Below are 25,075 nucleotides of genomic sequence, written 5' to 3'. Positions count from 1 at the left end.
TCTCGAATCCCCAATTTTACAACCAATTTCCAACGAAGTCCAATTCCTCAATTTTCTCGCAATTTACACATTTTTCATTGCCATCTTCGAAATGATTTGGATTAAATTTTTATAAAAAAAAACTAAAAATTTTTTTTTTCAAATTCCCAACAGGTCTGACTACAATCTTTTCGCTGAAGAGGGTATCATCGTCAACACCATTGGCGTTGTCTTGATTGGTCTCGGTTGCATTGTACCATTTGCCGTTCGACGTGCCAACTCCCCTGCAAATTCCCGTGTCTACGTCAGTGAACGCTTGTAGACCGGAAAATGTGTTTTAATTGAATGCGATTAAATTTAACAAAGAAAAGAAAATTAGGAGCGGAAAAAAGTATAAAAATACATTTGAAGCTAAACGATGGAAATACCAACTGCTGTCAGCTGCTTTCACTTTTTTCTTTGATAATATTATTTTTAAAAGTATAAGTTTTTCCCCTTTTTTATATTTTTAAGAGAAATGGAGATTTTTTTACAATAATTTCTGAAAAAAAGAAAATATTTTCGAATTAAAATTAAATAAATATAATTTTAACATTATTTAGTCAAGTCATCGAAAGAAATATTATTATTTTTAGTTTTATTATGTATTAAAAAAAAATAACAATAAATTATAATTATTGGTTCAAAATATTATTTTTTTAATTTTTTTATTTGTTTCGTTCATTAAGTTCCCTCATGTGGCCAAATACTACCCAAAAAAAGAAAAATATATATTTATTATATATAATTATCAATTATGCTACAAAATAAGAAAAAAAAATATTAAAAAATAAATAAATAAGGTAAGGTTCTTCTACTTAAAATGCAACGAACATTATATCGGACTTGGTGAAACGAGATAAATAAACGAGATGGTTCCTTTTTTTATTATTTTTTTTTATTAAAAAATTATTTTTTATATTTTAATTTAATCTACACAGAATGATTTGAACGGTTCTTAAATCTAAACGCAATTCAATTAAAATACAATTGAAAAAAAAATAAACGCTGCTAACATTCATTCGATTTTTAAATAAAAAAAAAAAACATTTTTATCGCAACTCATTTGTAAAACACACAAAATAAATGCAACCATACATTTTAAACTGAATTTCTATCAAATCGCCCATCAATCGTAAAAAAATAAAATAATTAAAAAAAAAATACAAGACAAAAAACCACCAGAAGTCGATAAGCAAGAAAATTAGTAGAAAACAATATTAATAATGACAGTATAATATTTAGATAAAAACAATTTTAATACAAAAAAAACACACAAGTAATAAAAAAGCATAAAAATACATGTAATAGTTCAAGTTCATATGATAAGAAAAAAATAATCGAAAAAAAGTAGATGTAATTTTTATTACTTATACACTACATATTATTATTAAATATATATATTATATACAACATATATACTAATGGAATAACAGAAACCATACATACTAGATTGAATTAAATTCCAGGTGTTCTTGAAAAAGTCGGAATAGTTTGTATTTTTTTAATATAGCTCAGTTCATGTACCTATTTGTTATCTCTTATTAAATAATGAAAAAAATTAAAATTTAAAAATTGTTAAAAAAAAAATTATTTTACATTGCCAATATATAAAAAAAAATTAATAATTAATTGCGCAAAATGCCAGAAAATTTGAATTACAAAAAAAGTAATATTTTTCTTAAAATATTAAAATTCTATAAAAAAAAATATAACTTATTATAACTTATATTACAAATTAAGAGAAAATGATGATCAAAAATTTCAAAGGTACTTGAGTAGAAAACAAAAATGAATAAAAAAAAGAACACAAGCAAAAATAAAAACTTTATATTTAAAGAGTAGTTAATTTTTTCTATTTTTTAATAATATAATATATTATATACTAAACTATATATAATAAATTATATAATAATAATAAATAATAATTACTCATATAATCGTAAAAAAAATATTCTATAGACGTAAATATGTTGAATTTATTGTTAAAGAGAATAAAAAAAAATAACAATGAAAACGATATGATGTGAAAAACGAACAGAAGCGACGAATAGGGGACGAAATTGTCTTTCCATAATTGGGACTAATTATTTTTTTTTTTTATAAATTTATGTATTTTATTTAACATATAATTTTTTTTTAATAAAAAAATTAATTTTTTTCAAATATTTTTTTATGAATTTATAAAAATAATTTAATAATAAAAAAAATAATAATAATTTAAAACAATAAATTATTATTTTTATTAAATTATTTTTTTTTATTATTTTTATAAAAAAAAAATAATTTAATAAAATAAAATTATTAAAAATAAATTTAAAAAAATATATTTATAAAAAAGTTTTTAATAAAAATCGATTTTTATTAAATATTTTTTTTTTATAAATTTATAAAAAAAATATTTAAAAATAAAAAAATAATAATTATAAAAAAAATAAATTATTATTATTTTTATAAAAAAAAAATAAATTATAAAATTGAATTATTTTAAATATTTTATTTTCATTTAATTTATAAAATATCGAATTTTAAAATATTTTTGCCTAAAATTATAAAAATAATTTAAAATTAAAAAAAAAATAATTTAAAAAATAAAAATAATTCAAAATATAAAAAAAATAATATGAAAAAATATCACATATCAAAAAATATTTAAAAAAAATCGATTTTTTTTATATATATTTTTTTTATATAAAGAAAAAAAATAAAAAATTTAATAAAAATAAAAAAAGTCCTTCGTTCAGCATTTTATAAATAAAAAATACAATCTTTAGAGTGAAAAAAAAATCACAAAAACACCATAAAATATACAAAATAACTTGCTGTGTGGATTGAGACCAATTATTATGTCCCCAAAAAAACATTTAAACCAAACAAAACCCACAGAAAAAATAACAAGAATTACTTGTGTATTAATAATATTTTAATCGTAATATCCGTCATCATATATTAAAGAAAAGAAGAAAAAAAACTTTAGAGAAAGAAATTAATCAACCGTAAATTGCATTTACTAATATAAAATGTTTACTCTACGTTTGTTACATTAAGACACTTTGTATTAGTCCTCCTATCAATAATCCAACTTTCTCTATATACACAATCAATAATAATTAATAAAATTTTTAAAAAATAGTATAATCAAAAAATTAAAAAAATTCCACCGAAAATAAAAAATTTTAATTTTTTTCATTAATTTTGGATGCAACAAAAAAACAATCAGTTTTGAATAACAATGACACCAATATTTGAATTTTTTTTTGCTTTTTTCCGACTCGAGTTTTTAACTTATATCCTAAAAAAAATTAAAAACTTGTACCTAGTTGTAGTGTTTCTTAATTCACACAAGAAATAATTAAAAAAAAAAATATTTACCAATGTTAGGCATTTTAAAACTTAGCATTCATACTCGATTTTTGTCAAAAAATTTTAATTACAACCTTTTTATTATATTTATTACGAAAATATATATATTAAAAAAAAATTATAAAAAAAATATTTAACCATTAAGTAACCAATTTTACCAAGAAAACTATATATTATAAACAAGTAATTCAAAGTTATTAAATGTAATGAATTATTAAATTGTACCCGAAGAAGACTCTTTTGAATAAAAAATCACATAAATGGAAAATAACTTATATAACTTGACCAACGCGTATAATAAAAAAATATATTAATAATTGTACTCGTACCATTCAGAAAAAAAATTGTTTAAACGCAAAATACTTAATTAATCGTAAATTTTGTCTAAAAAAACATTACTGTCTAATCATATATTAATTATATTATGCAAAATAAAAAAAAATTAAAAAACAAAAGAAAATCTTTGTTGAGCCCACAGCAGCAGCATAAAAAATTTACAACGCTACAATCTATTCGCTCAATGAAAATACACCAAATAGTAGTCTTTCCTTAGTAAATTTTGTAGAAAAGCAAATAAAGTAATTTTTAATATAAAAAAAGCATAATATTTATATTAATTATATCATTTTGTTTGCAAAAAATACTGAGAAAGCATACACACAGGAAATAATTGCTCCAAAAAAATTTTTGTAGTAAAAATCGATAAAAAAAAGATGGAGTAGGTTTATTAATATATGATAAAGAAAAAAAAATAATAAAATGATGAGTAATATATGGTTAATAAATGTATTTAAAAATTAAATCAATTTCTATAAAAATAATAAAAAAAATGAAAAGTAAGAAAAAAACATGAAAAACATCAAAATCATATAAAAAACTATGGGGAATTATTAGCAAAAAAAAAAACAAAAAAATATTTAAAAGTATAAATAAATAATAAAGAATCTAGACCTAAGACACCATGGATTTTTATTTATTTAAAAAAAAAATATTTTTATGGTAAGTATATTGCATACAAAAAAAAAAAATTTTAAATATATTGCATACTTTTTAGAGCAACAAAAAAAATTTTTTAAACCTTCTCGTACTTTACTAACTTTATTTTTTGATCAAACTTCAGTCTTTCGGAAAACACGAAACTGTTCGCATCGTTAAACGGTACTTTATTCACATATTAAAAAAATAAATCTGCAAAATAAATATATTTTATTATATTATTAACTTTGATAAAAAAAAAATATATATTAATTGAAAAAATAAATAAAATATTTAAAAAAAATAATCTCGAAAAAATTATTTATTAAAAAAATGTGTTAAAAAAAATATTTGAACATTATATTAATAAAAAAAATATAAATTTAATATTTAAAAAAAATAAACTATCAAAAAAAAAATGAAAAATATACAAAAAATAATCATAATAGGATTAATAGCAATTCACATTCATCCCGGTTATTCATCAGGTTTCGGAAAATGTCCCAATTATCCGTCAATGCCGAAGTTTAACGTCACTAAAGTAAGTATACGATTAATTTTTATGCGAAATTCATCAATAAAAATGCCGATTATTGCAAAAATCGCTGTTTGGCAGTATAAAATATGAACATGTTTGAAAGTTTTATACAAAATAAGTAAAAATATGTGCTATAGACATGTGAAAAAATTGCAAATATTATGAAAAAGGCAATTATTGAGCATAAATATTCCGTAGATAGAAGCGGATTAGTACATGTTATAGAGAATATAATGTTTATAAAGTGAATTTTTGTATGAATGTTATGTAATATGTTTATAATGTTATTTTTTTATTTAAAAATATTATTTTTGATATTTTTTTAAAATAAAAATTAATTTTAAAATAAGAAAAAATAAATAATTAAATAAACAATATTAAAAAAAATTATTTTAAATTAATTTTAATTTAATTTAAAAAATAACTTTTCAATGATACAATTATATTAATAATAATAAGAATTAATAAATTTTTTGAAAACATGTTAAAAATTTAATATTTTAATAAATTACAAAAATTTATTAAATATTAAAATTTTTTATTTTTTTTATTAAAAATTAATAATATTATTTTTATAAATAATAATTATTAAAAAAAATAAAAAATTAAAACAAAAATTTATTAAAAATATATAATTTAAACAAAAATATTTTATAATATTATAAATAAATAAAATAAAAAATTAATGATAAATTATTAATTAAATTAAAATCAAAATAAATTTATTTATAAAAAAAATAATTTTAAAAATTTTATTTTTTGATAAAATATTAAAAAAACAACTTTTTAATGATATATTATTAACTAAAGTTATAAAAATAAATTATTTATAAAAAAAATATTTTTAAAAATTTATTTTACAAAAAAGAAATATAAAAAAATAACTTTTTAATGATATATTATTAATAAAAGTAATAAAAATCAATAAATTAATTGAAAATTTATTTAAAAAAAAATTTTATGATAAAATTATATTTTTTTTAATAATATATAATTAAAAAATAATTTTTATACCATCATACAAAACACATAATAACAACTCCGTTATGATAATTACACATTTATTTTACTTTCAAACACAAGAATATTTCCGACACATAAAATACATGCAAGTCACACACCTTTTTTATTCTTATTTTCGTCGTTTATTTACATACATATTATTAACTTGACCTATTTCTTATCATCCAATATGTATGTTATAATCTGTTGTTGTTTTAAACTCGTTTGACTTGTCATTTTACGAAAAAAAAATTATCTGTTGTATAATATATGAAATCGTTCTGAGGTCAAGAACTTTTTTATTTATTTACAAAAATTTCTTTTTTTTTTTCAAGTTATAAATTTTTGCTTCGCCACGCTAAATAGAAATGAAAGTTCAACAACTTGAAGTTGTGAATTGCATCGATAATTATTTTTTGTATTTATTTCTTTTCTTTTCTTTCTTTCTATGGAACATGTCGAGTAGACAAAATGTATCGGAAATTTAAATAAAAAAATTTATTTACACATTTTTACTGCGTGATGATCGCTTTTTTGACTTTTACTTTGCCTTTAAAAATAAAAATAAAAATGTCAATAATTCCTGCAATAAATTTATTTATTGCGACGATGAATTTTAAGTGATTTGAGGAACTTGTCAAAATATTTTAGTTTTTTTGAATATTTTGTTAAATGAATAATTGCGTGTTTCTCGTGCATTTAACACACAGAAAAAAGGAAATAAATTGCATTTGAAAGAAATTATGTAAAAAAATTACGCATTTTATACCTGTTTCTTTGCGATTTGTTGCTTTTTTCGTGAAATTTCGATGCTGTGTCGTAATGCAGAGCGAGAGAAAGGTTCCGCATTAGACTGAATTAGCGGTAATTATCATGCAAGGACCTACAACTCGGAAAATTACTCGCAAGAAATCATAAAGAAGAAATTATGATGACTTAACAAAGTATTAATAATTGCCATAAAAACGTGTTCGTTTGCACTTTCACTGCTTTTTGTTGACGCATCTTTTTTGTTCGTCGTATTTTTTTTTTCTTTGTAAAATGTTTATGACACATGCTGAAATTATTTTTTGCGGGTTTTTCGACATTTTCAAAATTATTCTTAAATAAAAAAAAATAAAATAATAAATTTTTAAGAACAAAAAAAAAAAAAAAAAATAAAATTAAATTTTTTTTTTTATTAAAATAAAATAAAATTATTTTTTTTATATAAGGATTAAAATTAAAATAATAAATTTATTTAATTTAAAATATTTTTTTTTTTAAAATTTCTATAAAAAAAAAATAAACTAAAATATTAATTAAATCGTAATTAAAATAATTATTAAAATTAAAATTATTTAAAATTTTTTTTTCATTTTATTTTTTTTAATTTGTAATTAATTTATTTTGTTAATTTAATTTATTATTTAATTAAAATTTATTTTTATATTATTAATATCAATTATTTTTTTTTATTTAAAAAAATTTTTTATTTTTTATTTAAGGAAATTTTAAAAAATTAAATTAAAATATTAACTAAATTATAAATTTTATTAAAATTTTATTTTTTTAAATCAAATAATATTTTTATTTATTAAATTTATAATTTGTTATTTTAATTAGATTTATTTTTATTAATTTTTTTTATTTAAAATTTTTTTATTAAAATAATAATTTTTTTAAAATTAGATAGAAAAATATTTATAATGTATTTTTAAAAATTTTTATATAAAAAAAATGAATAGTAATTATTTTATTATTTTAATTATTTCATTTAATTTTTAAATATTTTTTTAAACTCAAATAAACTTATAAAAATATATTTAAATTAAATTTATTTAATTTAAATTTTTTTTTTTCAAGAATTTTAAATGTAAAATTTTCTTAATTTGTAATTAATTATTTTTTTTAAATTTTTTTCAGTTCCTCGGAAAATGGCTCGAAGTCGAACGCAGCTTCTACCTTCCCGAAATTGCAACTGGATGCGCTTCGATGACATTTGAGAACAGCACGGCACGCCTTGACGAAGGGAAACCGCAACTGGAATTGGCAATCAAGACAATTAACTTATGGACAGGAGCTCCTTCAGTCAGTCTCGGCAATGCAATCTTGGAGCATGACAGATCTTCCATCATGAATGTTCAGGTAATTTCTCGTAATTTGTAACTTTGCACCCATAACCGTGTCAGTAATAATTTTATTGTAAAACTGAACGACCTTGAAGTTTTTTCAAGTTGAAAAATATTTTTTTTTAGTTATTTATGTGTCTTATTATTATTTATTACATTTTTTTAAAGCATTCATTGATCAAAAAAAAAAAACAAAGGAATTTTACAAAAAATGATTTAATTATAATGTGTCGACAACTTGTTTGCAATTTTTTTTTTAAATTTTATTTTATGCATGAATTAATTTTAATGTTTTTTTTGTAGCTCCAATCACGCCTTCCAGCGGCGATTTCTCGTTTGTTGCCTGGTTCGGGCAAATATCAAGTGCTTTATACGGATTATGATAATTTTGCCATTCTCTGGTCTTGCTCGAACTTTGGAATTGCATTCACCGATCAAATTTGGTTGTTGGGACGGGAGAAGGATTACACGTTGGAAATTAGAACGAAGATTTATGATGCTTTGCGGCAATTGGGATTGGATTCGGATCGTTTAATCGTGTCAAAAAATAAGGATTGCCCAAATACTTTATAATTTTTTATAGAACTTAATGAAAAAAAATATATTTTTTAATGGAAACATAAAAATTATATATGTACCTGTGATAGAATTTTTAATTAATTAAAAATAATAAAATATAAATAAATAAAAGTATTTTTAATGGAAATTGTTGTTTTAATTTTTTAAAAATAAAAATTATTTTTTTTTTTTTTTTTAAAAAAATAAAAAAAAATTAAAAAAGAATTTTTTAAATTAAATGAAAAATAAAAATGTTAATAATTTTATTTAAATTAAAAAAAATTAAATTGAAAAAAAAAATATTTTTTTAAAAAATTATAATTTAAAAATTAAAAAAAAATTTAGAGGTTAAAAATATTTTTTTTTTAATAATTTTATTAAAAATAGATCTCATAACCTTAAAAAAATTTTCTATTATTTTTTAATTGAATTTAAAAAAAAATTAAATTAAATTTGAATTAATTAAAATTAATAAAAAATAATTTAAAAATTAAAAAAAAAATTTTAGATGTTGAAAATATTTTTTTATTTTTATTTTTTTTTTTGAAATAATTTTATTAAAAAAAATCTCATAACCTCAAAAATAATTTTTCTCCATTGCCCTTTTTACCCATAATTACTCAAAGTACGTCACTGCTTATTTCAGTTTCGAAAATAATCAACAAAAAATGTCTCAATCCGAGCAAAAACTCGAAAATTTACTCAAAAATCTCCGAAAAAACATCAAAAACCTCGAATGGAAAATAAATTATTTAATTCCTGACGACATTTTACTCATCAAACGCAAAAACTCACCTGCCTTCCTCAAAATCGACTCAAATTTGAAGATTTCTGGCATCCGGAACAACAAACAAGTCTTCCAAGTGACATTTAAAGAACAATCCAACGATGGCATCAGCAAATTATTCGAAATTCTGGAAATTTCTGAAGAAACTTCGAATAAATTCCCCGAACTAAAGCCAGAAATTTCATCTTTTAACTCTCGTCGTCTCACTCGAGGTCAAATCAGAGCCGATTTCTTCGAAACTAAAAAACCGGAAGAAGAAAAAACAAATTTTTGCCCAACTTGCGGCTTTCAGGGCATCAATAAACGTGGATTGGACATTCACATGAAGCGAATGCACCCGGCAAAAGAGAAAAAACGCTCGGGAAAACTCAAAGAACCTAAAAAGGAGACATTTGTGTGCCCAATTTGCGGTTTTGAAACAATTTACAAACGAGGAATCAAGATTCATAATTATCACATGCATCTGAAAAAACTAAAAATTGAAGAAAATGTTAAAAATGAAGAAGATTCTTCAAATTTAGTCATGAATATTGAAGTATTTTGAGAATTTTTAGTTGGTAAAATTCATTTTTGCATATTTCTTGTAGTTTTATGTTATATTTAAATACAAAATGAATAAAATATCTTACATTTCTTGATTACATCTCGGTTTAAAATTCTACAGAGTACTCAAATTTAGGAAAATTTGTTCGTAGAAATACATTCTTAATGTCTAATTATGCTTTTTTAATACATAAATTGTCAAAATTATTGCTAAACTTAAGGTCTATGGAGAAAAAGCTTGTTCTACTGTCTAAATATCTTCTATAAAGGGAGGATCTTACAATTCGAGGTCGCTTTAATAGTTGAAAATTTTAATGAATTTTCTCCTTTTTTATTTTTTTTTTAATTTTTAAGATTGAATTAATAATTTGAAATATTTTTTATGTAAGAAAAATTAAAAAATTTGATAATTTTTTGATTTGAAAATTTTAAAAAGGTAAAAATTTTCAAAAGATTTTTTTTCCAATTAAAATAATTTTTTTTTAAACTTTAAGAGAAAAAATTTTTAATTTTAAGAAAAATTTTAATTTTTTTAAATTTTATAAAGTTCGATTTTTTTTATAGAAAAATTTTATAGAAAATTAAATTTTTATATTTCGATTAGAAATAAATATTTTTTTACAGAATTTAAAAAAAAAAATTTTTGTATCAATTTTATGAGTTAAGATGATTATTTTTTTTTTAATTAAAAGTTTTTCTTTAAAAATTAAAAAAAAATTAAATTTTGAAATAAATTTTAACAGAAATTTTATACATTTACAAGCCAAAAAATTTCTATAAATCTAAAAATTTTTATAGATTTTTTTTAAAATTCTTTCGTAAATTTTTGAAATTCAATTCTTTAATAAAAAATTGCTTTTTATCAAATTTTAAGGGAAAAATTTATAACTTTGAAAAATATTCTTTTCTTTAAAAATAATTTTAAAAAATTTTTTAAATCTTTTTTGTTATAAATATTCGAAAAATATTAAAATTTTCAGAAGTTTCATAAAAAATTAAGATTTTTATAAAATTTTTAATCTATAAAATTTCAATAAAATTTTCATTAATTTTTAAAGTTAGAAGTTTTTCTTTAAAAAATTGAAAAATTTTAAAAAATATAAAATTTTGAACTAATTTTGACTGTAAAAATTTTTTAAGGATCATTTCGAGCAAAAAAAAAGTAATTTTTTTATGAAATTTGTAATTTAAAAAAAAAAAAATTTTTTTCAAAACATTAAAATTTTTCTTTAAAATTTTTTTTTTTAAATTGAAACTTTTTCTTTAGAAATTTTAATTTTTTCATTAATTTTAACTCGAACTTTATGAAAATTTTTATCTTTTCAAACAAATTTTGGTAAAAAATGAACCAAAATTTGAAATTTTTCTTACTTTTTAAATATCGCTCCTTAAAAATTCTTAAAATTAAAAAAAAGGAGGAAATTAAAAAAAAATTTTCAACTATTTTAAGGGCTTCTCATACTGATTTTGTGTTGTTCATGTTGGAAAAACTTCGAATACTACTAAATTTTTGTTGACTAAATCTCATTTTTTTAATCCTTCTTGCCGCCATGGAACTCTTCGTTGCACAATTTGCATGACCACGAACCTTCGGGAGGATTTGCGAGACGCGGCGATAAGCAATACATGTGATACCCGCGATCGCAATCGTCGCAAAAAAGCAGTTGATCATCATTGTCTGACGTGCCACAAATTGAGCAATATTTGCACTCGATGCACTGCCATCGGTACTTTTTCACGGAAATTGTCATGTTTTTGGTGAATTGCAAGCACGACGGATGCCCCGAACGCCCGCAATCCGAACACGAGACCAAATCTTCGGGCTGCATCGTTTTCTTGTTTTCGCGCGCGTCGCCCAGACAAAAATCGCAGTACGGCGACGGCGGAGCTTTGCCCTTTTCCGGCTTGCGAATGTAATGGGCAGGCGGCAAAAGTTTGTCGTCGGGGTCTTCGGGGAGTTTTTGTTCGGGCATCAAAACGGGCATGGCGGGATCTGTTGCGGCATCGCCTCCCGTTGGATATCCCGAAGGGATAAAAGTCGTACTTCCGCCGCCCGGAGTGAATTGTGTCGATGGCGGACCCGGCATTGATTGTCGATTGTTGCGATTTCGTTGAGGAGTCGAACTTCCCGGGAGTTCCATCGAGTTATCCATGAAACCGGGAGCTTGTGAAGGACCTCCGCGTGATCTTCCGCCTCGAGGACCTCGAGATCCTCTTCCGCGAGCACGAGGACTGTATTCATTGGCACGCGATCTGCCGCCTCTGCCTCGCCTTCGTTGCCGCTTGAAGTGATAAGGCTCCTCGTAATCGCCATCGGATTCGGGTTCGGGCTCATCAAAGTCTCCCATGTCGTGCATTTCGGCGTAATCGTCGTAAAACCACTCCTTGGGCATGTTATCGTCGCGTTGACTGTCCTTGCTATCGGTATCGATGGCGCCCAAACTCGTGCTGTTGTCCAAACTGTGTCGCGATTCGTCCTCGTACGACGTGATTTCGCGTAATTTCCCGAACGGACGCGGATTCGTGAGATACTGACGACGAGCTTTGCGCCAACGAGCTGCGGGATACGAGTAAATTTGTCCCGTTTTCATGCCAGGCATCCGTTGACGACGTTTCATGAAGAGCTGCGAATTGTTCTGGGCGATGCCTGTTTGCGGGTCCAAAAATGGCATCCGTAACTTTCGCTCGATGCATAGGCGAGTGTTGAAGGTTTCGCTGTTTTCGAGCATCTCTTTGTACGAGTCGCCCGACAGGAAGGCTTCGATTTTCTGCAAGTTCGCGATGTTGACGCCGAGACTCTCCATTTTTGCGGGGGTTTTTAGTTAAATTCGACGAGATATTTGCACTTTTCTGATGAAGCGTCTTTTTTTTGAGTTCGTCGTCGTACAACAAATGTTTACAGAATAAGCGATTTGTCTTTGCTAATTCAGAACTTTACATTGCGCCATCTTTCGTAAGACACAGAAGCTCTAAAATTGAAAAATTCGAAAATTTTATTAAATTTTGAGATGATTTTATAAAAAATTTTTAAGAAATTTCACTTTTTAAAAGATATTTTCGTTAAAAAATAAAAAAAGTCTTAAAAAATTTAATTTATAATCCATTAAATATCAGTAACGGATAAAATTTTGAACTAACTACATTGAATTAGCATGACGCAAATTTATTTGTGGTATGCTTGTTAAATATTTAATACGAATAAATTTGAAAATTTATTTTTTTCTCAAAAAAATTAAATAAAAATAAAAAAAATATTTTAATGTTTGTAAAAAAAATTGCAATTAAAAAATAAAATATAAAAAAAAATAAATAAAAAAAATAAAATATAAAAAAATAAATAAAAAAAATAAAATATAAAAAAATTAAATAAAATAAATAAATTTATTAATTTTTAATCAAATTTAAAAAAAATAATTAGAAATTTTAGTAAATTTTTTTTTATTTGGAGTTTTTATTTTTTTTAAATTATTATAATTAAAGGTTTAAATTCTACTTTAAATTTTTATTTAATTTCAATGTGATCAATCAAAAATAATTTAAATGTGCATAATTTTAAAATTATAAAAACGTAAAAACTGATTAAAATAAAAAAATTTTTCTAATTCAAAATTTTAAAATTAAGTAAAAAAAAAACAAAAATAAAAAAGTTATATTTTTAAAAAATATATTTTTGAAGGTTTACCTTTGATACGAATAAATATGGAAAAAAATGAAATTAAAAAAAATTAAATTAAAAAAAAAAATAAATTAAAAAAAATTAAATTTTGAAAAAAAAAATTAATAGAAATTTAATGAAAACAAAAGAAAAATATATTTTTTTTTTAATTTTAATATTTTTTGTTTACTTTTTTTTGAGTAATAAAATTTAATTGTATAAAAAATTAAATAAAAATTTCATTTAAATATACCAATATTTTTTAAAAATTATTGTTTTAATTTTTTTAAATGAAATAATTTACCCTAATTAATATAAAACATTACAATTCAAGAAAAAAAAATCTTTGAAGATTTTTAAAAACTTTTGTAATATTTTGGCACATTTCAATGTTTTTTTTTCATTTAGATAATTTTTATTTATTTATTTAATTAATTTATTTTATTTTTTATTTCAATTGAATTATTAAAATTTATTTTATTTATTGATTAAAAAAATCATAAAATGAAAAATTTTTGACCAAAAACAATATAGCACATTCAAAAATTGAATTAGCATGAAGGCAATTAATTAACAAAAACATCAACCAAAACAAACCTCGAAGCCTTCAGTATTTAGCTCCAACAAAAAACGAAAGATGACAAACTCCAACGAGCAAGTTTCCGTGTACCATGAACGCCAACAGAGAGAATTGTGTGCCATGCATGCCCTCAACAACACGTTCCAAGGTAAATTTTCCTCAATTTCTGCTTCGTCACGTCATTTCAATTTCAAATTTCTCCCGTAGAAAAAGTTTTTACAAAGGAATTTCTGGACGAAATCTGTTTACAGCTCACGCCCGACACAAATTGGCTGAATCCGCATCGCTCGATGTTCGGTTTGGGCAATTACGACATCAACGTTATCATGTCGGCAGTGCAACGGAAGAAGAATTGCGAGGCAATTTGGTTCGATAAGCGAAAAGATCCCGCCTGCATCGACACGGAACAGATTATTGGCTTCATCCTGAACATTCCGAACAAATACGATTTGGGATTTGTGGCTGTTCCGCTGCTCGGAAGACGTCATTGGTTCGCAATCAAGAAAATTGGCGCGCAATTTTGGAATCTCGACTCGAAATTAAAAGTCCCGAAGAGTTTGGGCAACGAAAATGACGTCATGGAGTTCATTAGGAAGCAACTTTTGGAAAACGATAAGGAATTATTTATTGTTGTGACGAAAGAAGTTGCTTCGGCGCAGAGTTGGATGAAAAGCCCGACGATCGAAACGTGAATTACAATTTTTTTAGGGAATTTTTTTGAATATTTATTTACAATTATAAAGATTTTATACAAAAAATCAACTTTTTTTAAGCGAAATTTATCTCAGGCTTCACTAAATTACCTGTTAGAGCCTTTTGGGTTCACTTTTTGGGTGAATTTCGACCAAAGCCTTATTTCAAAGGTTGTTTAATGGTTCGCGGAAGTAAGAAACACACAACGCCACACACTGAAAATAATTTTTAAAAATTAAATTTTTTAAAAAAATATTTTTTTGAGAATTTTTTACCAATTGCTGTTCCTCCAACCATCAAAAATGGAGGTAAACATCCCGTTTCCATCAATTTTGGGAACATCACGTTGCCTAATAGAGCTCCTATTCGCCCGAACATCATCAGGATTGACACGATCATTGTTCTGGAAGATGAATTTAATGAAAATTTTATTTTTTTTTTTTATAAAAAATTGAATTATTTTCATAAAAACTCGAATTTTTTCATGAAAATTTAATTTTTTTTAATGAAATTTTATTTTTTTTTCTAAAATTTAAAAATTTTTTAAATAAAATTTTAAAAATTAAAACTATGTCAAAAACTGTGTCAAAGCAATTTTTGTCAAATCTTGCTCCAAATGGATAAAAATTTGTCAGAGGGCTCTAATTTATCATTTTTAATCATTTTATAACTCAAAACTGCCAAAAAATTGAAACTGAAAATTTTTTTTTCCTTTGACATAGTTTTGTTTTAAAAACTATATCAAGAGCAAAAAACTGTGTCAAAAACTGTGTCAAAGCAATTTTTGTCAAATCTTGCTCCAAATGGATAAAAATTTGTCAGAGGGCTCTAATTTATCATTTTTAATCATTTTATAACTCAAAACTGCCAAAAAATTGAAACTGAAAAAATTTTTTTCCTTTGACATAGTTTTGTTTTAAAAACTAAATCAAGAGCAAAAAACTGTGTCAAAAACTGTGTCAAAATCTGTGTCAAAGCTATTTTATCAAATCTTGCTCCAAATGGATTGAAATTTGTCAGAGGGCTCTAATTTATCATTTTTAATCATTTTATAACTCAAAACTGCCAAAAAATTGAAACTGAAAATTTTTTTTTCCTTTGACATAGTTTTGTTTTGAAAACTAAATCAAGAGCAAAAAAACTATGTCAAAAACTGTGTCAAAGCAATTTTTGTCAAATCTTGCTCCAAATGGATAAAAATTTGTCAGAGGGCTCTAATTTATCATTTTTAATCATTTTCTAACTCAAAACTGCCAAAAAATTGAAACTGAAAAAATTTTTTTCCTTTGACATAGTTTTGTTTTAAAAACTAAATCAAGAGCAAAAAAACTGTGTCAAAAACTGTGTCAAAGCAATTTTTGTCAAATCTTGCTCCAAATGGATAAAAATTTGTCAGAGGGCTCTAATTTATCATTTTTAATCATTTTATAACTCAAAACTGCCAAAAAATTGAAACTGAAAAAAATTTTTTTCTTTGACATAGTTTTTTTTAAAAACTAAATCAAGAGCAAAAAAACTGTGTCAAAAACTGTGTCAAAGCAATTTTTGTCAAATCTTGCTCCAAATGGATAAAAATTTGTCAGAGGGCTCTAATTTATCATTTTTAATCATTTTATAACTCAAAACTGCCAAAAAATTGAAACTGAAAAAATTTTTTTCCTTTGACATAGTTTTGTTTTAAAAACTAAATCAAGAGCAAAAAAACTGTGTCAAAAACTGTGTCAAAGCAATTTTTGTCAAATCTTGCTCCAAATGGATAAAAATTTGTCAGAGGGCTCTAATTTATCATTTTTAATCATTTTATAACTCAAAACTGCCAAAAAATTGAAACTGAAAAATTTTTTTCCTTTGACATAGTTTTGTTTTAAAAACTAAATCAAGAGCAAAAAAACTGTGTCAAAAACTGTGTCAAAGCAATTTTTGTCAAATCTTGCTCCAAATGGATAAAAATTTGTCAGAGGGCTCTAATTTATCATTTTTAATCATTTCTAACTCAAAACTGCCAAAAAATTGAAACTGAAAAAATTTTTTTCCTTTGACATAGTTTTGTTTTGAAAACTAAATCAAGAGCAAAAAAACTGTGTCAAAAACTGTGTCAAAGCAATTTTTGTCAAATCTTGCTCCAAATGGATAAAAATTTGTCAGAGGGCTCTAATTTATCATTTTTAATCATTTTATAACTCAAAACTGCCAAAAAATTGAAACAGAAAAAATTTTTTTCCTTTGACATAGTTTTGTTTTAAAAACTAAATCAAGAGCAAAAAAACTGTGTCAAAAACTGTGTCAAAACAATTTTTGTCAAATCTTGCTCCAAATGGATAAAAATTTGTCAGAGGGCTCTAATTTATCATTTTTAATCATTTTATAACTCAAAACTGCCAAAAAATTGAAACTGAAAATTTTTTTTTCCTTTGACATAGTTTTGTTTTAAAAACTAAATCAAGAGCAAAAAAACTGTGTCAAAAACTGTGTCAAAGCAATTTTTGTCAAATCTTGCTCCAAATGGATAAAAATTTGTCAGAGAGCATCAAATTTATCATTTATAATCATTTTCTAACTCAAAACTGCCAAAAAATTGAAACTGAAAAAATTTTTTTCTCTTTTTGTCAAATTAAAAATTTGTCAGAGGGCTCTAATTTATCATTTTTAATCATTTTATAACTCAAAACTGCCAAAAAATTGAAACTGAAAAAATTTTTTTCCTTTGACATAGTTTTGTTTTAAAAACTAAATCAAGAGCAAAAAAACTGTGTCAAAAACTGTGTCAAAGCAATTTTTGCTCAAATTTGTCAGAGGGCTTTTCCAAATGGCCATTGAAAAATTTGACATAGTTTTGTTTTAAAAACTAAATCAAGAGCAAAAAAACTGTCAAAAACTTGTCATTTTTGTCAAATCTTGCTCCAAATTTTTGTCAACATCAAAAACTGCCAAAAAATTGAAACTGAAAAAATTTTTTTCCTTTGACATAGTTTTGTTTTAAAACTAAATCAAGAGCAAAAAAACTGTGTCAAAAAATGTGTCAAAGCAATTTTTGTCAAATCTTGCTCCAAATGGATAAAAATTTGTCAGAGGGCTCTAATTTATCATTCAAAAACTTTGCTCCTTTGACATGTTTTAAAAACTAAATCAAGAGCAAAAAAACTGTGTCAAAAACTGTGTCAAAGCAATTTTTGTCAAATCTTGCTCCAAATGGATAAAAATTTGTCAGAGGGCTCTAATTTATCATTTTTAATCATTTTATAACTCAAAACTGCCAAAAAATTTAAACTGAAAAAATTTTTTTTTTTCCTTTGACATAGTTTTGTTTTAAAAACTAAATCAAGAGCAAAAAAACTGTGTCAAAAACTGTGTCAAAGCAATTTTTGTCAAATCTTGCTCCAAATGGATAAAAATTTGTCAGAGGGCTCTAATTTATCATTTTTAATCATTTTATAACTCAAAACTGCCAAAAAATTGAAACTGAAAAAATTTTTTTCCTTTGACATAGTTTTGTTTTAAAAACTAAATCAAGAGCAAAAAAACTGTGTCAAAAACTGTGTCAAAGCAATTTTTGTCAAATCTTGCTCCAAATGGATAAAAATTTGTCAGAGGGCTCTAATTTATCATTTTTAATCATTTTATAACTCAAAACTGCCAAAAAATTGAAACTGAAAATTTTTTTTTCCTTTGACATAGTTTTGTTTTAAAAACTAAATCAAGAGCAAAAAAACTGTGTCAAAAACTGTGTCAAAGCAATTTTTGTCAAATCTTGCTCCAAATGGATAAAAATTTGTCAGAGGGCTCTAATTTATCATTTTTAATCATTTTATAACTCAAAACTGCCAAAAAATTGAAACTGAAAAAATTTTTTTCCTTTGACATAGTTTTGTTTTAAAAACTAAATCAAGAGCAAAAAAACTGTGTCAAAAACTGTGTCAAAGCAATTTTTGTCAAATCTTGCTCCAAATGGATAAAAATTTGTCAGAGGGCTCTAATTTATCATTTTTAATCATTTTATAACTCAAAACTGCCAAAAAATTGAAACTGAAAAAATTTTTTTCCTTTGACATAGTTTTGTTTTAAAAACTAAATCAAGAGCAAAAAAACTGTGTCAAAAACTGTGTCAAAGCAATTTTTGTCAAATCTTGCTCCAAATGGATAAAAATTTGTCAGAGGGCTCTAATTTATCATTTTTAATCATTTTATAACTCAAAACTGCCAAAAAATTGAAACTGAAAAAATTTTTTTCCTTTGACATAGTTTTGTTTTAAAAACTAAATCAAGAGCAAAAAAACTGTGTCAAAAACTGTGTCAAAGCAATTTTTGTCAAATCTTGCTCCAAATGGATAAAAATTTGTCAGAGATCTCTAATTTATCATTTTTAATCATTTTATAACTCAAAACTGCCAAAAAATTGAAACTGAAAAAATTTTTTTCCTTTGACATAGTTTTGTTTTAAAAACTAAATCAAGAGCAAAAAAACTGTGTCAAAAACTGTGTCAAAGCAATTTTTGTCAAATCTTGCTCCAAATGGATAAAAATTTGTCAGAGGGCTCTAATTTATCATTTTTAATCATTTTATAACTCAAAACTGCCAAAAAATTGAAACTGAAAAAATTTTTTTCCTTTGACATAGTTTTGTTTTGAAAACTAAATCAAGAGCAAAAAAACTGTGTCAAAAACTGTGTCAAAGCAATTTTTGTCAAATCTTGCTCCACATGGATAAAAATTTGTCAGAGGGCTCTAATTTATCATTTTTAATCATTTTATAACTCAAAACTGCCAAAAAATTGAAACTGAAAAAATTTTTTTTTCCTTTGACATAGTTTTGTTTTAAAAACTAAATCAAGAGCAAAAAAACTGTGTCAAAAACTGTGTCAAAGCAATTTTTGTCAAATCTTGCTCCAAATGGATAAAAATTTGTCAGAGGGCTCTAATTTATCATTTTTAATCATTTTATAACTCAAAACTGCCAAAAAATTGAAACTGAAAAAATTTTTTTCCTTTGACATAGTTTTGTTTTAAAAACTAAATCAAGAGCAAAAAAACTGTGTCAAAAACTGTGTCAAAGCAATTTTTGTCAAATCTTGCTCCAAATGGATAAAAATTTGTCAGAGGGCTCTAATTTATCATTTTTAATCATTTTATAACTCAAAACTGCCAAAAAATTGAAACTGAAAAAAATTTTTTCCTTTGACATAGTTTTGTTTTGAAAACTAAATCAAGAGCAAAAAAAACTGTGTCAAAAACTGTGTCAAAAACTGTGTCAAAGCAATTTTTGTCAAATCTTGCTCCAAATGGATAAAAATTTTTCAGAGGGCTCTAATTTATCATTTTTAATCATTTTATAACTCAAAACTGCCAAAAAATTGAAACTGAAAATTTTTTTTTCCTTTGACATAGTTTTGTTTTGAATGAAAAACTTCAAAAAATCTTACCTCAACGACGTCGGAAAAATCGAAACTGTCGAACTAACCAAGGCGGTTGAGCAAATACTTGACGTTGTCACGAACAGAGACGACAAAATGAGCGTCGAAAGTGAATCTTTCGCAAAATAGAGACAAATCCCACAAGATCCGGAGAAAATTAATCCAATAACTAAAAAAATAAAAATTTGTTTTGGAGTCCCCAATTATGGGAAGATGCAAAAGACTTGCTTAAGATAATTTTATTGCCAACTGCATTTCTAAAAAAAAAAATTTATAATTAAAAATATTTAAAAAAATTAAAAAATATTAAAATTTCTTACATAATTGATCCCGTTATTAAATAACCGACCATCGTAACAGCTCCAAGGATCATCGCTTTTTCATAAACTTCAGCATTTGTGACCTTTTTTAATTCAAATTTTACAAAAAATTAAAAAGTTTAACAAAAATTGATAAAAAATTTAACTTACATCTCTACAAATCGACTCTTCAAAGCCATCAACTACCAAATCCGAGTTCGAAGCTGACATTAAAAGAGATTTATTGACTTTTGCTTCCATCATTGTGCATAAATCGGCTCCTTTTCCTCCATTGTTGACCAAAGGGAAGTCTGTTTCGTACTCTGAGATGATACTGAAGAGCTGAGGAACCCACAAACGTAAACTGTTCAACCTAAAAAACGAATTTTTAGACAAATTTTGATGAAAAATTAAAAATTTACCCGAAAAGTATCCCGAATTGAATGACATAAACGAGAATTGAGTTGCTCAGATGAGGTTTTCGAAACATTACTGAAAATTGCTTCATATTTGTGACAAATTGTGAGTCCCTTCGTCGTGGATTCTCATCATCTTGAACAATTTTTGATATTGTTTCGATGGGTTTTACTTCGTTTACTAAAATTTTTATCTAAAAAAAATTTTTTTATTAAAATTTATTTTTTAATTTTTGTTTTTTCAAACTTACAGGATACGAATCAGGCGATTTTCCGGTGTTAATGCTGAAAATTTGGCGAAAAACCCTCATGGCTTCATCATTTCTGCCTTGAGACATTAAAAATTTGGGACTTTCGGGCAGAAAAGCAACCAAAATTCCCGCAATCAAGCACGGCGGGATCGAACAAACCGCCAAAAAAATTTGCCACGTGTGAATTTCTGCAAATGGAAAATTTATTGAAGAGTCACCAAAGATCACGTTTCCGCAATTCGCGTAGATTACACAAAAATATTTACTTTAATTAACACTCACCAAACAAGTTTTCAATTAAAACGTATTCAAATTTAAGTGGCAGAATCATCCAGGCAATAAACGGCAACAAAACATTTCCAACGCTGAAACAAATGCCAACTGCCATCATGATGCGACCGCGAACGTTTTTTCCATGCAACTCCGATAAATAACTCATTAACACGGCAAAGGGTCCACAAATCCTAAAAAAATTAAAATTTCATAAAAAATTTAGAAAAAATATTTTTTTTCGTAAAAATTTCTTACACAAATCCGCTAAAAAACTTAAAAATCATGATGGAAATTTTAGTTTGACTGAAAGAAACGAAAATATTGATCGCTCCATCCAACAAATATCCGTACATGAGAAGTTTTTTTCGTCCCAAAGTGTCAGAAAGGTATCCCCAACCCATTGCCGAAGCAATCATTCCGCCATAAGTGACAGCATTTAAGTTTCCTTTGTCGACGAGATCTAAATTTAAGTCGCATTCGGCACTTGAGAGGATGTAACTCATGGTTGAAGTGTCAAATTGGCTTGAGAGACATGCAGGTAAGGCAACCAAAAGTAGAAAATAGTTGAATTTTCCATAATGTGTTTCAGAAATTGCTGTTTCAAAGTCGGCGGCTTCTGTTGATGTAAAAAAAATAATTTTAATTAAATATTTAAACAAAAATTTAATAAAAAAAAAAGATAAAAAATTTTTCAGGTTACAAGATAATTTTTGTGAATGGCAACAAGAAACATTGTTTTTTAAAAATTTCGATGAATCATATTAAAATTTAAAAAAAAATTGAGCGAAAATATATAAAAAAATATTTGTGTTTAAAATTTTTTTATTGCCTCATTTTAATTATATTTCTAACAATTGTAAAATTATTTTTTTTAAATTAAAATTTTAATTTATTGAAAAATTAAATTAAATTATTTTTTTTAAATTTTAGAATATTTTTTTTAATGAAATAATTAATTTAAATTAATTTCTATTTGATTTTCGCTTTTTATGATTCCATTAAATTTTATTTATAAATTTTAATTTTTTTTTCATTATTTAAATTTTTTTCAAATTATTTAAGACAAATTATTCAAATGTGTATAAAGAAAAATTAATATTTTTTTTAATTTTATTTATTTATTTTATGAAATTAAATATTATTTATTTTTTTTCAAAAAATTTAAAATAAATAAAATATTGTTATATTAATTTATGTATAATAAGGGTTGAAAAAAATAAAAAAAAATTAATAATGATTTTATTCACAAATTTCAATGAAATTTCTAAATTAAAATTTAATTAAATTAATTTAAATTAAATTTAAAATTTACAAATATTAAAAAAAAATTATTCATTTCAAGAGAATTTCGTAATATCATCAAAAATTAATTAAAAATGTATTTTTTTTTTATTTTAAATTTTTAAACATGTTTGAATGAATATAAAATCACTTGTTGCATCAGCTATGTATATCTCATATGGGCTTAAAAAATAATCTTAATCTTTTTATCTCACTTTAAATTTTTCCACACTTACCTAATGACGACTTCCCTGACTCGAGATTATTATTCTTTGTCTCCATATATTCCTTATTTTTAGATAATTCACCATTATTTGAGTTAGTCTTTGACATTTTTGTATTTTTTTTATTTAATTTTATTATTTCACTCTGAAATTTTTAAAAAAATATTTTTATTTTTTTTTATTAATTTTTTAATAGCTTCACTCAAGAAAATTAAATAAAATAAATTTTTGAAAAATCATATTTAAATTTTAAAAAATTTTTAAAAAAAATTTTTTTTTAAAAATTTTAAAATTTTTTTTATAAAATTTAAATTTAAATAATTTCAAAAATTTTTTTAAATTTTTTTTTTATTTTTTATTTTCACTCAATAAATTTTAAAATTTTTATTTTATTTTTTAATAATTAATTATTTTTGAATATATTTTTTTTTTTTATTTCACTCTATTGGTTTTAAACTAATTATTTTATTTTTATTTTTTTTTTAAATTTTATATTTTTCATTACTTAATTTTTTATTTATTTTTTTCTTATAAAATTTCACTTTTAGTCTTTAACATAATAATTCTTTTAATTTGTATATTTTTAATAAAAATCATCTGATTTAAAGCCCGCGAATAATTATTTTACGCGACGTGTTCCGCTAAATATCAAAATCTTCAATGACGAAAATTTCTTTTGTGATTGCCAAGATAAAGATCTCACACAAAATTTCCTCTTGTTTGGCTTTCGAGATAAGCGGGGGGATCAGCTGTTGCTATTTAACGCGGCGTTTTATGATAAAACAACATGACATGCATTTAATATTGATTTAGATGAGTGAGTAAAATTCGCATTTCGCAACTTTTGTTTCTTACCTCCGACTTTAAGGAAGCTCCATTCAAGACTGAAACTACGAAAATTTTCATTTGATTAATTAAAATCAATTAAAAAGCGTCACGTTGTCAGAAAATACACATTTTTAATATATTTTAACATTTTCTACGGGTGTCTCTTGAATAAATATACATCAAAAAATATTTTTTTTTTCTAAGATTCAATATCGCCATCGTCCCCGGATTCGCGTTCAGACTCCGAACTACTCGAACTGCTGGGCCAATCGATGCCTTTTTCGCGCGATTCTTGACGTTCCTTTTGCACTTTCTCGATATATTCGCTTTGAACGCGCAAAATTGCCTCGCGCGACTCGCAATTCGCATAAGCGTCGAGCAATTCTTGGTTCAGCTCGATAAATGCGTGTCCCCAACTGAATTTGCTCAAGTACCATCGAGCTTCGTCTTTCATGCCGGTGATGTACATCGCTGCGGAAATAGCTTCGACACAACTCAGTTGGCAGGGTTTGCCGTAATTGATGGGGTTTGCAGCGATGAGATACGGTAAGAGACGCGGATGAGGCGATTTCATGCGCTCGAAGGGAGTTTCGTCGATTTTAGCCCATGAACAATCGACAACGGCAAGTCCCGAGGCAGCAATTATCGAAAAATCCTCCGGAGCGACTGACATTGTGCCTGATGGGGTCAAAACGAGACCCGGAAATCTAAAAAAAATTTTTTTTTTAATTTTAAAATTTTTTTTCATGAAAAATTTTCTTACCTTTGTCCTAATTTCAGATTTTTTATCAAATTATGTCGCGCCAACTTCCGCCCGGAGCATTTTTTCGGGTCGCAATGGTTAAGGTCCCACATTGCAACTGTAAATGACGGTTCATGGCCCACGTCAAACTTGGAGTTGTTCCCTTTTTTCTTCGAAGCACTCCCATATTCGTCGTCTGATGAGCCCGAAGACGAGTCTGTCGATGTGCTGTCGGTGCTATCGGAGCCTTCGTGCAACGTAAGTTCGGAAGCACGATCCGCCAGTTGCTTGTCCGTGTCTTCGCGGAAATGACGTTTGCCTCTGTGATGTTGTTTGAACTTTTTTGTGTTCTTGGAGCGCGATTTGTGCATTTTTTGAGGGATTTATCGCTTAATTTTCAATTTTTGGACTCTGAAACGCACTTACGAGACGAATGTCAACAATAAATAATAATTAATTGCTGAGTTTTTGTCCCAAAAATTGAATTTTGTCCCAAGAATCAACCAATCAGAGCGAAGAATGTGATTCCC

General features: G+C 24.6%; 6 protein-coding genes across 10 annotated transcripts in view; 3 read left to right on the top strand and 3 right to left on the bottom strand.

The window, feature by feature from the left end:
- LOC134829125 (fibrous sheath CABYR-binding protein-like) overlaps positions 1 to 1,602 on the top strand; it is a 32,323-nt gene extending 30,721 nt beyond the window's left edge. The window contains exon 6 of the mRNA XM_063842122.1: positions 154 to 1,602. Coding sequence (XP_063698192.1) covers positions 154 to 301 — 148 coding nt within the window. The 3' untranslated portion in view covers positions 302 to 1,602. The remainder of the gene's footprint in view (positions 1 to 153) is intronic.
- A 3,172-nt stretch (positions 1,603 to 4,774) lies between these two features.
- On the top strand, positions 4,775 to 8,610 carry LOC134831982 (apolipoprotein D). Its single transcript, XM_063845838.1, has 3 exons — positions 4,775 to 4,897; positions 7,802 to 8,023; positions 8,311 to 8,610. Exons 1-3 carry the CDS (start codon positions 4,775 to 4,777, stop codon positions 8,578 to 8,580), a joined length of 615 nt encoding a protein of 204 aa, XP_063701908.1. The 3' UTR covers positions 8,581 to 8,610.
- Positions 8,611 to 9,935: 1,325 nt separating this feature from the next.
- On the bottom strand, positions 9,936 to 12,774 carry LOC134830092 (zinc finger protein ubi-d4). Of its 4 annotated transcripts, none has more exons than XM_063843460.1 (2): positions 11,358 to 12,774; positions 9,936 to 10,010 (listed from the first exon to the last, which is right to left on the bottom strand). In XM_063843460.1, the coding sequence occupies exon 1, from the start codon at positions 12,697 to 12,699 to the stop codon at positions 11,428 to 11,430; it is 1,272 nt and encodes a 423-aa protein (XP_063699530.1). In that variant the 5' UTR covers positions 12,700 to 12,774; the 3' UTR covers positions 9,936 to 10,010; positions 11,358 to 11,427. The 4 variants fall into 4 exon arrangements, with proteins under 4 accessions (XP_063699530.1, XP_063699531.1, XP_063699529.1 ...); XM_063843461.1 differs by having other exon boundaries at positions 9,943 to 10,118; XM_063843459.1 differs by having other exon boundaries at positions 9,945 to 10,156.
- Positions 12,775 to 14,121: 1,347 nt separating this feature from the next.
- LOC134831973 (josephin-2) lies at positions 14,122 to 14,882 on the top strand. The gene is made up of 2 exons (XM_063845830.1): positions 14,122 to 14,278; positions 14,338 to 14,882. The coding sequence occupies exons 1-2, from the start codon at positions 14,188 to 14,190 to the stop codon at positions 14,820 to 14,822; spliced, it is 576 nt and encodes a 191-aa protein (XP_063701900.1). The 5' UTR covers positions 14,122 to 14,187; the 3' UTR covers positions 14,823 to 14,882.
- LOC134831971 (synaptic vesicle glycoprotein 2B) lies at positions 14,841 to 23,843 on the bottom strand. Of its 2 annotated transcripts, XM_063845826.1 has the most exons (12): positions 23,831 to 23,843; positions 22,988 to 23,120; positions 21,726 to 22,086; positions 21,480 to 21,661; positions 21,198 to 21,385; positions 20,953 to 21,140; positions 20,702 to 20,903; positions 20,552 to 20,634; positions 20,460 to 20,488; positions 20,241 to 20,400; positions 15,099 to 15,226; positions 14,841 to 15,038 (listed from the first exon to the last, which is right to left on the bottom strand). In XM_063845826.1, exons 2-12 carry the CDS (start codon positions 23,082 to 23,084, stop codon positions 14,983 to 14,985), a joined length of 1,674 nt encoding a protein of 557 aa, XP_063701896.1. In that variant the 5' UTR covers positions 23,085 to 23,120; positions 23,831 to 23,843; the 3' UTR covers positions 14,841 to 14,982. The 2 variants fall into 2 exon arrangements, with proteins under 2 accessions (XP_063701896.1, XP_063701898.1); XM_063845828.1 differs by lacking the exon at positions 23,831 to 23,843 and having other exon boundaries at positions 22,988 to 23,129.
- A 60-nt stretch (positions 23,844 to 23,903) lies between these two features.
- LOC134831972 (18S rRNA aminocarboxypropyltransferase) lies at positions 23,904 to 25,006 on the bottom strand. The gene is made up of 2 exons (XM_063845829.1): positions 24,567 to 25,006; positions 23,904 to 24,510 (listed from the first exon to the last, which is right to left on the bottom strand). The coding sequence occupies exons 1-2, from the start codon at positions 24,914 to 24,916 to the stop codon at positions 24,003 to 24,005; spliced, it is 858 nt and encodes a 285-aa protein (XP_063701899.1). The 5' UTR covers positions 24,917 to 25,006; the 3' UTR covers positions 23,904 to 24,002.
- Between the last annotated feature and the right edge of the window lie 69 nt (positions 25,007 to 25,075).

This window comes from Culicoides brevitarsis, chromosome 2 (assembly GCF_036172545.1).
Source record: "Culicoides brevitarsis isolate CSIRO-B50_1 chromosome 2, AGI_CSIRO_Cbre_v1, whole genome shotgun sequence".
Taxonomy (NCBI): domain Eukaryota; kingdom Metazoa; phylum Arthropoda; class Insecta; order Diptera; family Ceratopogonidae; genus Culicoides; species Culicoides brevitarsis.
This window is presented reverse-complemented; position numbering and strand designations above follow the sequence as displayed.

Coding starts and splice junctions, on each gene's coding strand:
- LOC134831982 (XM_063845838.1), top strand. CDS start 4,775: ATGAAAAATATACAAAAAATAATCATAATAGGATTAATAGCAATTCAC. Junction 4,898..7,801: donor CGAAGTTTAACGTCACTAAA/GTAAGTATACGA, acceptor AATTTTTTTCAG/TTCCTCGGAAAATGGCTCGA. Junction 8,024..8,310: donor CTTCCATCATGAATGTTCAG/GTAATTTCTCGT, acceptor TTTTTTTTGTAG/CTCCAATCACGCCTTCCAGC.
- LOC134830092 (XM_063843460.1), bottom strand. CDS start 12,699: ATGGAGAGTCTCGGCGTCAACATCGCGAACTTGCAGAAAATCGAAGCC.
- LOC134831973 (XM_063845830.1), top strand. CDS start 14,188: ATGACAAACTCCAACGAGCAAGTTTCCGTGTACCATGAACGCCAACAG. Junction 14,279..14,337: donor CCTCAACAACACGTTCCAAG/GTAAATTTTCCT, acceptor TTTCTCCCGTAG/AAAAAGTTTTTACAAAGGAA.
- LOC134831971 (XM_063845826.1), bottom strand. CDS start 23,084: ATGTCAAAGACTAACTCAAATAATGGTGAATTATCTAAAAATAAGGAA. Junction 21,662..21,725: donor AAGTTTTTTAGCGGATTTGT/GTAAGAAATTTT, acceptor TAATTTTTTTAG/GATTTGTGGACCCTTTGCCG. Junction 15,039..15,098: donor GGTTGGAGGAACAGCAATTG/GTAAAAAATTCT, acceptor AATTATTTTCAG/TGTGTGGCGTTGTGTGTTTC.
- LOC134831972 (XM_063845829.1), bottom strand. CDS start 24,916: ATGCACAAATCGCGCTCCAAGAACACAAAAAAGTTCAAACAACATCAC. Junction 24,511..24,566: donor AATCTGAAATTAGGACAAAG/GTAAGAAAATTT, acceptor AATTTTTTTTAG/ATTTCCGGGTCTCGTTTTGA.